Source organism: Melozone crissalis, unplaced genomic scaffold, assembly GCF_028551555.1.
Source record: "Melozone crissalis strain CALT ecotype California unplaced genomic scaffold, PUWL_Pcris_2 ptg000013l_1, whole genome shotgun sequence".
NCBI lineage: Eukaryota > Metazoa > Chordata > Aves > Passeriformes > Passerellidae > Melozone > Melozone crissalis.
Window position 1 is genome coordinate 34,561,982 of NW_026535791.1, and position 15,648 is coordinate 34,577,629.

At 39.2% G+C, this 15,648-nt stretch overlaps 1 protein-coding gene across 2 annotated transcripts in view; it reads right to left on the minus strand.

Annotated features, from left to right (window-relative positions):
- Window positions 1–15,648, minus strand: part of ABCC4 (ATP binding cassette subfamily C member 4) — a 141,720-nt gene that overhangs the window by 42,212 nt on the left and 83,860 nt on the right. For both annotated transcript variants that reach the window (XM_054272042.1, XM_054272041.1), the window contains exons 21-23: window positions 4,859–5,009; window positions 4,094–4,213; window positions 614–724 (exon numbers count right to left, since the gene is read on the minus strand). In XM_054272042.1, the coding sequence (XP_054128017.1) occupies window positions 614–724; window positions 4,094–4,213; window positions 4,859–5,009 (382 nt within the window). The remainder of the gene's footprint in view (window positions 1–613; window positions 725–4,093; window positions 4,214–4,858; window positions 5,010–15,648) is intronic.

Below are 15,648 nucleotides of genomic sequence, written 5' to 3' on the forward strand. Positions count from 1 at the left end.
CATTCTAGCACATCTAACCCAATTACATCCTGGATGATGCATACACTAATGACAGTTCATGAGTGACAGTGAACATAAAATGTATTATTATGAGGCAATTTTCTTTCTGGAACTGGCCTATCCCACTGATCCAAGATACGAGAAGAGTATCCCTAGGAACTTTAGCTTGCCTTTGACCTACTGTGCCACGTGCAGAAAGGAAAAACATTGTTAAGAAGCAGCTCCGTGGGTGTTTCAATATAAAAAGCAAAGCCCTGTAGGCCCAAAAGAGAAAGACAAAGGTAGGGAAAAAGAAGAAGATTTATTTCTTGTTATTGGTCTGAAAGCCAGAATCTCAAAAGTGAGGAGTACAGAAGAGCACGTTTGTTTGCACACTTGGGGATGATGACAGATGAATGCCTCAGCCCGGAAGATGTCTGAACTGCCTCCAGGATTTGCAGGAAAGCAGATACAGCCCCAATGCCCTAGACTAAGGAAGAGATCATGATCTAGAAAGAAATATTTAACTTAATTACAGCCTTTAAACAATTAGAGACAGCAACATATGAAAAAGAATTAGGCATTACTATACATGGTAATTACTGGGTGAACTTTTTCTAACATCTGTACTTACTGTTGGCGAGAAGCAGGGAACCAAAAGCAACCACTATAACAAAAATGGCACAGATTGCATCCAGACGCACAGCAAACCACCTTGAGGTTGTCAAGAAGAGAAACCAGGCCTCTAAAGTGTATTTTACAAAGACATAAAACCAGTGGATTATTAGAAAACTAAGCTGTATAATTATGACTAAATTTATTCATGTTAATAATACAAATTGTCAAAAAACCCCAACGTCGCCATCTTCAAGTGCTATCTGCATGGACATCAGCCTACTGACCATTTCCAGCCTACTGACAATTTCCTGAAATTGTCTAATTTAGTTTTCACACCAGTAGCAACCACAATAGGAAGAGAAAGAAAAACAGTCAAGGCTCGGAGCATGGTCCACTTATTCAAAATGGAAGCCTCTTCCCAACTCTAGTGGACTCAACAGTCTTATACAAAAACCAGAAGTACAACTGCATTTATTGCAGCTGGACTAGAGTCTACAGGCTTTTAGCTAGAACATATCACAACACAACTGTCAGAGCTAAGTTCTTAGAAAGCAGCTGCAGCTGGTTAAGCTCCTGTAGGACCTACTCAATACAGGCAGTGCAGCTATACAGAGGTATTCAGGTTATTAGATGCACATTTTTACATTTGGGAAAGCTCACAGGTGGACATCTCCACTTTGCATTCACTCAGGTGTTGACAATTTGGTGCTAAGTTCCATCCCCGGCAGATATGCTACAGTACAAGGTACAAGAGACAGCACACAAAGACACTGCAATACAGAGGGCAAAGTGAATCCAAGGCCAAAACCAGAAGCAAAGTAGCCATGAGGACTACTCAGAGGAATTGCACTCAGAGGAATTGTTCCAGCTGCTACCAAGTCACAGCAGAAGGTTACCATCCCAAGCCCTTCTGCCTTGCTTGCCATTACTCCCTGCTAAAGATCACTGCAGTTTCAACTCTTCAATGCTCTTTAGCCTAGTGCTGGGAACAATTCAGACTAAAAAAATTCTCCCTTCTGGGAGATTGAGAGGAGCTAAGTGTGGTTTTAAGCCTGATCATCAACAGCCAGATTATGGAGCTTTTGCTCCATTGATCCTAATTGTCCAGGGAGGTGTGTTATACTGCCAGCTTGAGATGGGTCATTTTGCAACCTCTCTATGCAACAAGGGTCACTGTGCATAAAGAAAGGAATCTGACAGTCACAGGAGCTAATAAAGACTCATCGTGGTCTGATGACTCATGGGCTTGCTTATAGAGATGGGCACTGGCAGGAAGGAAACTTGGGTTTGCTCAAATGTCAGCATGCCTTTTAGATGTTTTTTATCTAAAATTTATTTAATACTCCATTCATAGGCATCCCTCAAAGGGGTTCAAAGCAAATGTCCTGAGTCCTAGGCTCAGGCCTAAATAGAGAGGAAGATACTACTCCAGCCAAAAGTGCTAAACAAAACCATCACTGGCTGGGAGAGTCTTCTGCAATGCAGGAAAGAATTTAAAACTCTTTAGGAGACTAAAAAACCCAGCACTCCAACTTTGTGAGCTGCTGTGAAACGTATTCTCTCACATCAGCTACTGCTTGCTCACATTTACTATTGAAGAACTATCCAGTGTGAAAACAACTTCAGGAAATCTCTAGTTCAGCCTCCTGCTCAAGCACAGTCAGGTCAGACGTCACACCATGTTGCTCCATGCTTTGTGCAGTTTGAGTCTTGAAATCTATACAGATGAAGCCTGCACCTCTGGGCAATCCTTGCCTCTGCTTGACTGTGCTCACAGTGAAATAGCTTTTCCTTGAATTCGGGTTAAAAATCTCTTGTTACAACTTACACCCAAGTCGGTGCTCCTACCACTACGGAGCATGGTGAGAAACCTGTGTTTATGGCAATATCCTTGCAGGCACTGGAAGGCAGCTCTTAAATCCTCTGTATTCTGTGAAGTGAACAAGCCCAGTACCCTCCCCACAAGGAAACCTCTCCTGTTAATACCCTAACTATCTTTGTGGCCCCTCCAGGGAGCTCACTCCAGTTTGTCAGAACGTTTCCCAGAGCTGGCAGTCCACAAGTGGATGCAGTACTCCCAGTGTGGCTAACAAGTGTGGAGGGAGACAACCACTTCCCTCCTTCCCCTGGCTATGCTCCTGTTAGTACAGCCCAGAGGGTGCTGGCCTCCTTTGCTGTCCAGGCACACATTCCCTGTGAGGACCAAAAACCACAGACACTTTAAGCCAGCTGGTGTGCCCCAAAGGCTTGGGGGGGAAAGTCACCAAGATGAAGAGTGTAGGTATACAGAAGAGTGTGACCATAAGCACTGAAGCTTGACCTCAAAACCAGGTTCATGATCTGCCCATGAGGGGTATCATTGACAGTTTTGTTCGGGAGATGCACAAAACTGACTGAAAAATGGAAGTGTTTTTATGTTCCCTGGATCTGACCTCAAAATACAGAAAAATATTTCTCTTAAATGTCATGGTCTTCTTTGTATAGTGAAACTTCTATATGCAGTTTATTGCCTAAAGATGTCTTTTATAGAAAACTAAACCACAACTTTGTCTTCCCTCACTATCAGGTATTGTAACACTGATTTGGTCACATAACTAGCAAGTATAAAATATTAAAAATGGGAAATTCAAGGCTAGAGGCTCCTCCCTGGAAGATGCACTACACCAGTCACAAGTCACTGGGCTCAACATGGTCATTGTGTATGATGCTACAACCTTTCTGAAGCTGTGCATCAGAAAGGATCAGCTGGTCTTGTCTGAAACCTTGTAAACCTATAAATTACAAAACAGCAATCGAATATACTTGTATGCCTTACAACAGAGGAAAGTCACAATGTTACCTAACAAACACAAAACTGAAAACTGAAAACTTGCATTCTGCTATATCTTGAAGAACATTGCAATAGAGAACATTTAAATAACAGAAGTCACAGAATGACAGTCCAAACCTGAATTATATTACTTATGCTTGCAGAACACACTTATATTTCACACCTTCCAATTATGTTAATTCCATAGTTTAGATTTAAGCCCTGAAAACTGCTCAAAGTAAAAAATAAGTTAGATTTATGAAAATTTCCCAAGATTATTTATACCATTCCAAGCACACTACTTAGTATCAAATGCTTCATAATATAGCTTGTTTCCTCCACATCTCTCTCCATCCTTCCCCTACCGTTCCTTTTCTTAAAGATGGAATTCAGGAAAATGTTAAAAATTACTCTTTAAGTATTCTTATCAGGCATACTTTCAAATGTTTATCTTATACATTGTTAAAACATATGCATGGGTATTCTAAATTATATTACAGCCCAAAGTAAACTCTCTAAATCTAGACAGATAATGTTTTTGTTCTAACACAGGAATTTTACCCTAAAGAGACAAATGCACAGCTCCTACTGATTTTAATGCACATTATATATATGTCGCTGAGGGCATAAGATATTTCCCTCCTACCGTGCAAAGTATTTGATTTTTCACATCAACTCATCACAAACCTGAGTGGAGGTCTTGGTGTGCATCAAATAATTTTTGAAATCTTTCCTCAGCTTTCAAAGCCCGAATAGTCCAAAGCCCCTGGAGGGATGACGACAAGTGGGAGAACACTGGACTTCGAGCTACAAAGGGAAATGAGAGTTGAGTTAACTTAACAATAGATGAAGGACAACATTTAATTCTTTTTGTACCACACTAATCTTTAATCCTACCACTTTATATTTAAGCATACAAACTACTCTACTGCATCTTTTGAGAATAAATATGCAGTATCTTTAACTAATGTTGTCTTACTCAATTAGAATCAGTCAGACAGCCAGGCAGATTAATTTATACAAAAATGTCTTACATTTTTAACAATAGCTGTCACTGTAGAAATTCTTTGGGCTTTATTAATGACATTAGGCATCCATTTGTTATTCATAATGCTTAATATTCCATATCATAGTCAAGCTAAAATCAGGCACAGGAGTCAGATAAGGTCAGAAATACCATTAATATATGCATGCAAGGTCCCAAAGACCAGCAGCTTAGCATATTCTTAACTGGCTTTATTTACAGAGAGTTAACTGACATACCCTAGGTTTATCATTATGCAAAACAGGAGTTAAGCATGTAATTCACTAGTTGAGAACCAAGGCAATAAGGAAGTTTTTTGCATAGCAAAAGAAAAAAAAATTCGTTGATGGACTGTCTATAAAATACTAGCATTTCACATAATAATAAGTAGGGTTCAAACTAACATTAAGTCCCACCAAGCTACATACTTGTGGATTCTAGACGTTTAATATCTCTTGAAGTGTCTAAGAAGTATCGTCGAAGAAAAATGAAAAGAATAAATAGTGGAATTAAGGGGATGAGCATCCAAGGAATCACTGCCACAGCCACAGCCACCACACCACAAATCTGTAGGAGAGTCTGGAGCACAATAGAAACAAAATAAAAAAACTCTTTGCCAGAAGAATTTAATTTAGAACAAGTATAAAACTATTTAACACTATTGAAACATTTAAATATTTAAACATAACTACCACATTTAAGAGCGGATGCATTGTATAACATATGAGCAACATCTATTTTTAAGCGACTTGGAAAATTTACAGTAATATCTAAATTGACTATTTTTCCAGTTTATGGCTTTCTTCCACATTATTTGTTCTTTAAAATAAGTCTTTACAAAGCTGGTTGACTGAAAATTAGTGTCTTTCTTGGTAGACTATTTTGTGACTGCTGTAATAAAGTAATAAATGATCAATGTAACAGACAACTAATCTTTAATGGATCCTAGTTATTTGGTGAATCAAGGATATGTTTTTTCACTCCTGGTAAGAAGAAACTGGTGAAAAACTGGCTTTCAACCTGAGTTGAAAGACTTGACACTCGGAAGAGAGACCTTCAACATAGGCTTGCAATGTTTTCCTGAACACAACATTGTCACATTTAGAAAGAAAACTCAGGACAGGAGAAAGTGGGCTTTCTCTTCTCAAAGGATTGCAATGTGAAATGCTACAAATAAGAAGAAAATGTTACACACTGCAAGAAGTGTCATAAAAGGTTTGTTACCCCAGGTTTACTAGAGTGTAATGTAACAGGTAACCTGGTAACCTGACTTTACTCTTAGAAAACTAGAAATAATGAGGAAAACTCTGTTGCTTAGGACAGAGGATCCTCGCCCAACTTTCAGAATTAAATCCTCCATTTCCCTCAGACCCCTTCACATCTTCCATCAAACTTTCAGTTTGAATACACAGTCAAAACCATCATCTGCACACAAACTTCTTGCAGAACCCAGCTGTACATGAATGAATGTATGGTAGGAGTCCCAGTATACTATAATGAGGATGTGCCCATTTGTTCCTCAAAAAGAGGGAAAAACTCAGCCCATACAAAAATAAACCCATACAGTACCAAAACCAGACAACTGAAATCCTAGCTCAAGATTAAATTCCTGTATTACTCTCATTAACATATTCCTTAGCAATGACAATATTTTCCAAAGATTTTTCATTTTATGGACTGTACAGCAGCCACCTTCTTCATTCATCACCTCGTACAACACAGACATGGATTCCAGCTAAATTTTGTGGCTGCCTGATTTTTAGATTCCAAAAATACATTAGTGACCACTGGGTGCCAGAAATGCATGTCTTGGAGCAAAAATGCTTCCATCCCTTCAACTTTTCCAACTCAGTGCTCATACAAGCAACACATCAGCAAAGGCAGGTACTAGAGATCTACCTGGGTTTTCAAACACTTTCAGGGGAAGTGTCTATGACACACTGCATTTCCTCCTTCCTACTGCACTTCTGGTAGCACACCAAGGCCAAAAATAAGTACAACCTTTACCCGTAAATTTGCTTTTTTGTCCTTTAGGCTTCTCTGCCTTTACCCTAATTTGACCTGACCAAAGAGCAAACCCACACACCTTACACATTACGACTGCATGAGTCAGCTCTAGGCTTAGAGGTCTTAGCTCATGAAAGAAGATTTATCAGTGTTACAGCCCCCCATCTCATAGATCCTGAAAGCACATTTTAGGGCCTCATAACCCTATTAAGGAAAATTCTAAAAGGTAGGCATGGGAAAGGAGCTCTGGAGGAAGTTGCATTACCACTACACTGCTCATCTGTAGGTTAAGGTGTTGATAGCATCATGTTGTTTGACCTTCTAGATACACACAGCAGATGACAAACATTTTACCTAGATTTCATCAGGAGGAGGCAAGGTGGCAATGAGAGTGCACGTTGTTTCACCTGGATCAATTATGCACATGGCTGCGTCAGCACAAAGCACAACAAAGCACCCTGGGCTCCTCACCAGCACTGCCATCAGCCCTTCTTTACCTTCTACTTTTCTGGCATTCTTTAGAGCCCTGTAAACGTATTTCCTTTTTATCGTAGAGTAAGGAGAAAGGACATAAAGATTCCTGACCTCCTACTTCCTAAATCTTCTCCTGTTCTAGATCTCAGTTTTTCTCAGTAATGCTCATTATCTCTGCCAAGTCTGCCAGCCATCCACACACTGGCAAGTTTTTAAAGGTTCCCTCACCTCCATCCTTATCAGCAGAGACTGAAGTCCATTTCTTCCTTCCTGTTCCAAACTCACTCCTGAAACTGCCCAATACATCTGCTGCCTTCTCTCTCCATCCCTTCCTAGACAGTCACAAAAAAGCTGTTTCTGAAGTACACAGTCTGTTCGTAACATCAACCGCAAATATGAAGTCAAATGTTGAGGAGTGCTGCTTCAAGGAAAAGGATTCTGAGGAAAACAAATGCCTCTTAATAAAAAACAAAGATGCCAAACTGAAGTTTAGTGATGATAATCTACAATATGTTGCAAAGTGCCAGTGGGGGTGGGAGTGGGAGTAGAACTATTAAGATCCAGCTCGTGTAAACAAAGCCTTGCTATGGCAGAAATACAGGGAAGGAAAAGATGGTTAGGATGACTAAAGTAAAAATCTGACACCGCCTTTGGAAGGAATTTTAGATGAGCCTGCACCACCTTATCATTATAAAAATTTATGATAGGGTGGATCAGTCATGTGTGTTCTTTTTTTTGGAAACCAAACTTGCATATAAATTAACTCTTAATGAAGTAGTCTGAAAGCCAGACACAACCATTTGCAGACTGTAATCATGTAGTCACTGTGTGAGGTAAGGCAAAGGTTCTAGCTCCTGAATTTCACAAGAGACAACCAACCTTTGCAGCTGGAAACCGCCCCAGCTTCTACCAGCTTCACTGTGTGCAGGCTGCAGGACCCAAGATAATCAGCAGGGTGACAATAATGGTGACATGAGTGTCTGGTGTCTCCTCTCTGGAGACAAACAGCAAGAAACACTCAGGACTGGGTATCTAGACTTCCCATGGAACAATCAGCTTACAATGGAAAGTTGCATCAAAAGTCCAAGATTGTCCTACATAAAAGAAATATGGTCTACAAACCCAGCACCTTTTAATGTATTTCTTAATTTTAACTTTCAAAATGTAATGACTGTGTAGAAAGTAATAATTAAACTGAAAAAAGAAGAAAAGCAACCAAAACAAAAACACAGGAGCTGATGAATTACATTTTACAGCTATCTGCACAAAAGGCCACCTTGCACAAAAGGAACAGACGCACTGGCTACCAAGACAAAAAAAGACCTGGATAGTTTCAGGAAAAGACCATCACTTCCAAATGCAGACATGGTGACCAACGTCGACTTTCAAATTTGCTTCCATTTCCCTGGAGAAAGATGAATCTCCCACACACAGCCAGCACACAGTCTATACCTAGAGTACAGAAAAGCACATATTGTTTCTGTTGGGAGTTATCCTCTTGCTTACAAGAGTCCTGAGAGATTTCCCTCATGATTTGGTCAGTCACTCCATTTATTGTGGCTTTTTTTTGCTTAAAAATCTCCTCTTTTACTGCAGCAGGCATACCCAACTATAACCCTCTGGGGAAATGAATGCTCTGATCAGCACGTTCACTTGTGAAACATGCTTTCCCTTCACCATCTGATGACCTACTTCTCCATTATTCTTACAGGTGCTGAGAGTGGTATTCTGGAGTTTCTATCTCAAACAGGTCTTGATCTAGGAGTAGCAGGTATTTCTGTACCACAACTACAGAGCAGAAAAACATGGTATAGGACCTACTACCACAGGAACCACACTATTCTGGACGTGCAGTTGTTGACCTGGCAGGATCACCCATCAATGAGACGACCCCAGGGGATGGGATTCAAGACTTGGAAACCTCTTTGTGGGAGTCCAGATGTGGCTTACATAGCGAAACTTCTGTCCTAGTTGAACAGTTTAGAAGTGATGAACAGAATAGTAAAATTGTTTAGATTGGAAAAGACACTAAGATCACAGAGTCCAATCCTCAATGCAGCACTACCAAGTCCCCTACTACACCAGGTCCTTAAGCATGGTCTGTGCATCCTTTAAACATGTCCAAGGATGGTAGTAACTTCCTCTAACCTTTAGGTGCATACCTAAAGACCCTGTGGTTTAGTATGTTGCTACAATCCACTAACTGTATTTACTTGATGCCCTCTGACTACAGCACAGTAAATATCTAAAGCCCATCAAGGCTCAATTTTGATGACCGAATCTACAGTCAAATCCCATGCAAGAACTGCAGCACTCCAGGACTGCTTTTACCAATATTTAAGCAGAAGCCAAGAACACCTACTCAGCCCCAATTCCGAAATGCTACTCCCTGGGCCCCAATATACACTCCCAAGGATTATATTAGCCCATGGAACTGCCACAAAGCCATACTAATTTAATAACAGCAAAGGCACATGTCCTCAACTTTAGTTTGAACCTTCACTGCATTAACTTTAGGCACTCTCAGTCAGGCTGTGCTGTCTGAAGTAAAGCTATGTCAAGAAACTACAAAACCCCACTCTGTTCATACTTGCTTGGCATTACCCTTCCTCCTCCTTCTCCCCTACCCCTAACAGAAATTATTTCCTTGTTGACTCTGCCAAATAACTGCATGTACAATCAATCCTTAATCCAGTTCTGACATTTTCTTTATCCTTGAATGCTTTTTTTTTCCCCCTTCAAACAGACTTTTTCAAACCAGACTGTCTGGACTGAATGACCTGCATCTCTGTTAAAGAAAAACTGCACAGGTGGCTGGTTACACTGGGACACCAGAAGACAAGTTTCCCTGGGAAGATGACATTGCAATGAGAAGATCAGAGTGATAAACACTCTACTCAAGCCAGTTCCACCCAGAACCACAGTGTAGATTTTCTGCATTTTTCCCCTTTATTACAAAAAGCCACAGGAAACATCCAAAGAAAAACTAGCACCTAAACAATTCTACTTCATTTTACTCACTTAAAGCAGCTGAGTTGAGGTGAGTTTGTCTTCAAACTACTTTTTAAATAAAATTTATGGGTTTTCTTTTGGAACAGGTTAAAAATAAGTATATATGGTTGTTTATACTATTACTTGCACCAAACTGTCAGGAACACATTTGTCTACAGCAAAAATGCAATGAAGTACAGGAGAACACACGGGATATACAATATTTAGGTGGTATCTCTGACAATGTCCTTTTCCGAAGCAACCAAAGATAGCAATCTTTGACAGGAATGACAGCTCTCAATCAGTGTTAATTCAGCTTCAGGAAAATGTGCATCCTTGAGAAAATATGGAATTTAAAGACCATGACAACCAATGCACTGAAAAGGGGAAAAAAGACACAGCTGGATAAGAAATGAAAATTATAATTTCAGATAAATTGAATGAAGAACATAAGAACTAAATACTGCCAGCTCTAAAAGCTCCAAAAAGAGCAAGTTCATCTTATGTCCTGCGAGACGTTCTCATCTCTTCTCAATCCTGCTATTTGCAATTAGTCAACAAGGGGTTACTGAACTAACTCAGTACGTCACTGCAAATAGGCTGAATACATCTGCCAGAAATGTATACAAAGTTTCCAATCACAACCTTAATGCTAGCACCTCCTATTTGTTCTCTTCTCTACAAGACAGTTCTTCTGGATCACTGTTTTTCCAAGTGAACAAGCATATACTGAGCTCCTCAGGGCAAATGTTTTCTATGCCACCAACATGCTCATTCATTTGACTTGGCATGCATTTTGTCATTAAGTGAGAAGCCTTAATATTTGTTTGAGGTCACAGCAAACTGTGTGCAATTGTTCTTTAACATGTGACCTTGTAATAAAAAAGGGTGTTTTCTTTAATACATTGGCACCACCACCACCACTCTCATACTCAAACAGTATCCTATCATCAGAAAACTCTTACCCTACAAGAAGGGATAGAAATAGATTCTCTGGGCACCCTGGGCCAAGAGGTTGAACTGTCTCATGTAGAACTTGACTGTCACAGCAGTTTTCAGAAATCAGTCTGTACACGGTCTGAGACTTCCAGATACCATACTTTAGAAACAGACACATAACCAAGCTCTGAATTTGTGATTCTGACAGACACTTGAAACACTCATCCCTTAAAACTCTGCACTAGATTCCTACAACATACAGAGGTTATCTTCTTTCTAAAAATGAACTATCTTCCATCATGAAAGAAGTTTTTTTGCCAGGGATCTTAGGCCATGGTAGTAAGTTACTTCCAGCTAATACAGGCTTTCCATGGTTGTAGCTTTGGCTTTTATCAGAGCCAAAGCTACAGCCTCTACTTAGGCATGCAGCTCCTGCTCATACCCACTGTACAGGGAAACCAATACTGTCATGCACAAAATGACAGTGCCAATAGCCATTCTTGTAAATGGCTGTGGACAATATATTTCTGTATTTATAAGCAGCAGAATCTTGAACAGGATCTTCGATATTCTGAAGTGCTCCTTGTTTACTGCCCCTTGTGCCCCCTAAGCACATCTGCACAGAAGTGTTCTCAGTGATTTGGGCAGCAAGTCACAACTTTGCAATGAGGATCTATGGAAAAGTGAGAGGTTTTCCTGAAGTCAAGGAGTTAGTTATAACTTTACTGTGATTTCCTCATATGAATAATATAAAAGTTAATATGCTTTTGCTGTTCAACAGTGCTGTTTGTCACTTCTCCTGCGAATAGCCCTTGACTATATTCTTATATTGCTCTTTTCCCAAGGGACAAAAAGTGCACACATAAGAACTCTTCACATAAACTACAGGGATCTTCATACCATGAAAAATACAATTTTTCTTCCTGTGAAACACCTCAGATGTCGAGCACAACTTTACATGGTAGCTTGAGGAAACAGCATTAATCAGTGAGTGTAGCACACGCACACATACATGCTTTGCTTTCTTGACAGCTCTTGCCAGAACCTGCCTGAAACACTACAGAAAAATGTCTGGTATCACCCAACATTTCCAGAGTTACTCCTCAGGTAGCAGAAAGCATCCATTTTCAATCATATTAATTTAGAGGCATTGTGCCTCCAACATCCACCCCCATTGCCAAGTGTGGTCGCTTCGTTGGCTGTTGCATTTGCTTTTAAGATTCCCAGAAAAATGCATTTTTGCATCTCCTCTGTCAGTCCTTGCTGTTGAGTAACTGACATTTTTAAAGGAAAATGAAGAATGATTTGATGATTTTTGCTCCCCTCCTACCTCTTAGGAGTAATTTCCATGATGTTTCCCCAGCTACAAAAGCCCAAGACAGCGCTAATGAGCACAGAGCCTTATGAAATCAAAATATCTGATTCAACAAAGGGTATTTTACTCCTTAGTACTGCTACAAGTGTTGTATTTTCCATTTTGTCCTTATTCACATGTTTAGCACTTTACCAGCAGAGGCTGATTCACTGATTTTTGTCTTAGTTTTATCCCACTCAAAATACCCTTTTGAAAGCAGATGTTATTTCAGTGAAAATTACGGAGAACATTTACATAGAATGAAAACAAGAAAAACCCCAAAAAAATCTCACTGGCTTTCAGTTTTCAGGCTATTAGGATGCAGGAGGCAGATCTTACAGGCCAACACAAAATAATGCAAAACATGCACAGTAGAAGGACTGGGAAAAGTTAGGCTGGGAAAAGTTAGGCTGTTTGACACCATGAGTACAAAACTGTGAGTGCTGGGGTACTAAACAGGGAAAGGATAACAAAAAGCAGCTCATGCCCTCCACAAACAGCATCTCCTATTGCTGCTGCTGGAGAAAAACCACTGTGTTAGACCAGTGTATTAGACAGACCACTGATGGCATTAGTTCATGCTCTTATGGTCTAGTCCATTCATTGACTTGCTGAAATACTGCCCCCTCTTCCTGTGAGGAATTCCTCTGAGCTAACAATGATGTTAGCACCTTTTCACCCATGTAATGCACTTTTTTTTTTTTTTCAGTTCTTTAAAATGTTTAGCAAAACTCTGCTTATCACAGGCACTGCCACCCCATATGTCACAGCTTTGCAAACTTTGTTTTTGAGCCCTGTACTTTCCTGCCTCAGCTCCCTTGTCCTTCATGGCCATAATGCCAGAGCACCTGTGCACCCCCCTCAAGAATACCTCATTTTCAACTGCATGACCTTTTCTGCTCAGCCAAGTCTAACTTTCACCAGAAGTTAATTCTGGGTCTTTCTACAACTTTAAAAGCTTTGTGCTACTTTAAACTGTGGGCTCTTCTGTTAAAGAGAGTATCAATTCCTCAGTAACACAGCTCTTCTGCCTTACAGCAACTACAAGCTTTTAAGCATTTTATTGTTGTTCTTGCTATTTAGAAAGACACTATTCATGTATTTATTTTTAGGTGGAATGAAAAACTACTCATATTTCCGTAAACACCACAACAGCCTCTCTGCCACAGTTAAATGAAAACTATGAAAAATCTTAAGGACTACAGTATCAGCTATCCTAAGAAATAAAACTACCTTCTTTTTCCCTCAGATCACACACTCTTTCACAGGAGATAGGCAAAAAATGCTTTCTAACCTGTCCCTGACATTTTTCCACTTAACTTCCCCAGAGCTTTGCCACTTTGATAGGGCTATAAAATACTACTTTCCTGTTCAAAACAAACTCCTGACTCATAATTTTTCAGTACTACATGGTATCTAGTGATCACCCATCTCCAAAAAGTTTAACAGTGGTCTGATGCTTTCAGCAGATTTAAACTAATCAGCACCAGCCTCACTCCACCACCAGCAGGTTTCACCCAGTCCAGCTGCTCTGTGCATGTCCAGAACCCAGTGAGCAATGAGAAATTCCTTGGCAGAGAATAAACATCATTTACAGTCATAAGTGTGTGCTCATTCTTTATGTGTTACAAATATGCAGCAAACCATCAGGAAGGTTTTTCAGAAGGTTTATTTATCACAAACCATCAACAAGGGCACACTTATGAAAGTAACTGATAGTTAAGTTTGATCTGATCCCAAAATACACACTATTAGTGGGAAAATTGAAAAATTGTTTTTTGAAGTATTATGTTGAGATTGACAGAAGGCTGGACAACTGAACCAACTACCAAACCCAGCAGTTTTACAAGAAGACCTAGGCCCTTTATTTTAGCATATGAGTGACATTCATAGCAAGAGAGCTCTGTTATTTAAACATTAGACTGATTTTAAAAACCATTAAGAAAATTATTTAGGGATGTGATTGTGAAAGAAAATGAAATAGCTCAGCATCCTATTCTTCTACTGTGCAGGAATAGACATTATTAAGCCCTTGAAAGAGCCTAAATACACAGACTTTTGTATTTCACGAGTACAATCCAAATGAATCAATTTATTTTAAACAGTACAAAAATGTCCTTTAATGTAGATGTAATAAAAAGATGTAATAAAAAGACATAAGACATTCAGTTACCACCTGAACTCTCATCTTTTGTCATATAGAACTGCCCACACTGCAGTCTCCTCTACCTTTTGACAAACAAACTCATCTGGAATTTTCAAATCAGCTGTACAGTTCACCAAGTAGCCACAGTATCAGCTACAGCAAGAAAAAAGTTCTTATATTGTGCAGATGCACACATCACCCTGGCAGAACATTTCTGTGAGATGAAGGCTTTATTTTTGCTAAAGATAATTCCTTGTCCTACATGTTTGTTTTGGGCATAAATATGCACAATGATTTAACACACACACAAATGTGGCTCAGTAATTCAAATTACCTCCAAGTTTCTCCTTCCTTCTTGAATCAAAAGTGAAATCTCCAATCCTTTTGCCGAACAGTGAAATCCTAATTTGTTTGTAAGCAGACATTGTCCTATCTATAGTATATCAGTAGTTAAAGGCAATGTAGAAGATTTGTACTTATTACCATTTGGAACAGGATTGTTACACTCTGTGACTGACAGCAGAATTAAAATATTTCTGGCTACTGCAAAGTGTTAGAAATGTTAATGATTTTCAGAAGTCTTAAAACTAATCACCAGTCTGAGACACAGAAATGATAGGTTGTGATAATGCTTACAAAGTCAGGGAAATACTAATAAACCTGTAAAAACCTATAACCTATAAAATACATATAAAATACCTATAAAATAAGAATAAGAATTCCCACTCTAGCTCTAAAAACAGCAGTAGTATATACACAAAGAAAGACAAAAAAGAAAAGGAGAAAACTACAGAAAATAATTTCAGTTGCATACATAAATACACTTAGAGAAAACTTCTTTGCATTCTTTCATTAAAAGAAAAGCAAATGAGAAAATACCTTCCAATAGATATGAACATCCCCAAATGAACAGAATCTCTTTCTGAAACTTTTACAAATTCCACCTTAACCAAAGCGGGGAAATTTCCAAACCACACAGAACAGGGGGAACATCACTGGACTGCCACACAACTATCCTACATTCTATTATCTGAAAATATATAGAAAATAATCTGATAAAGAAAACACAGAAGCCCATTTGGAGAAGGGATTATTTAAACCTGACTGTAATTTTGTATTTACAGGTTCTAACTATCAAAATACTGCAAGAACAAGTAACATTAAACCTCAATCTGCTCAAATGTTAAATGAATTAGGATAAAGACTGCACCTCACAATGCTCTAGAAAAAGACAGAATTCCACTAATTGAAAACTATTTTTCAGAGCACTATATTCAAACCACTTGTATTCCACAAATGAGAAAATG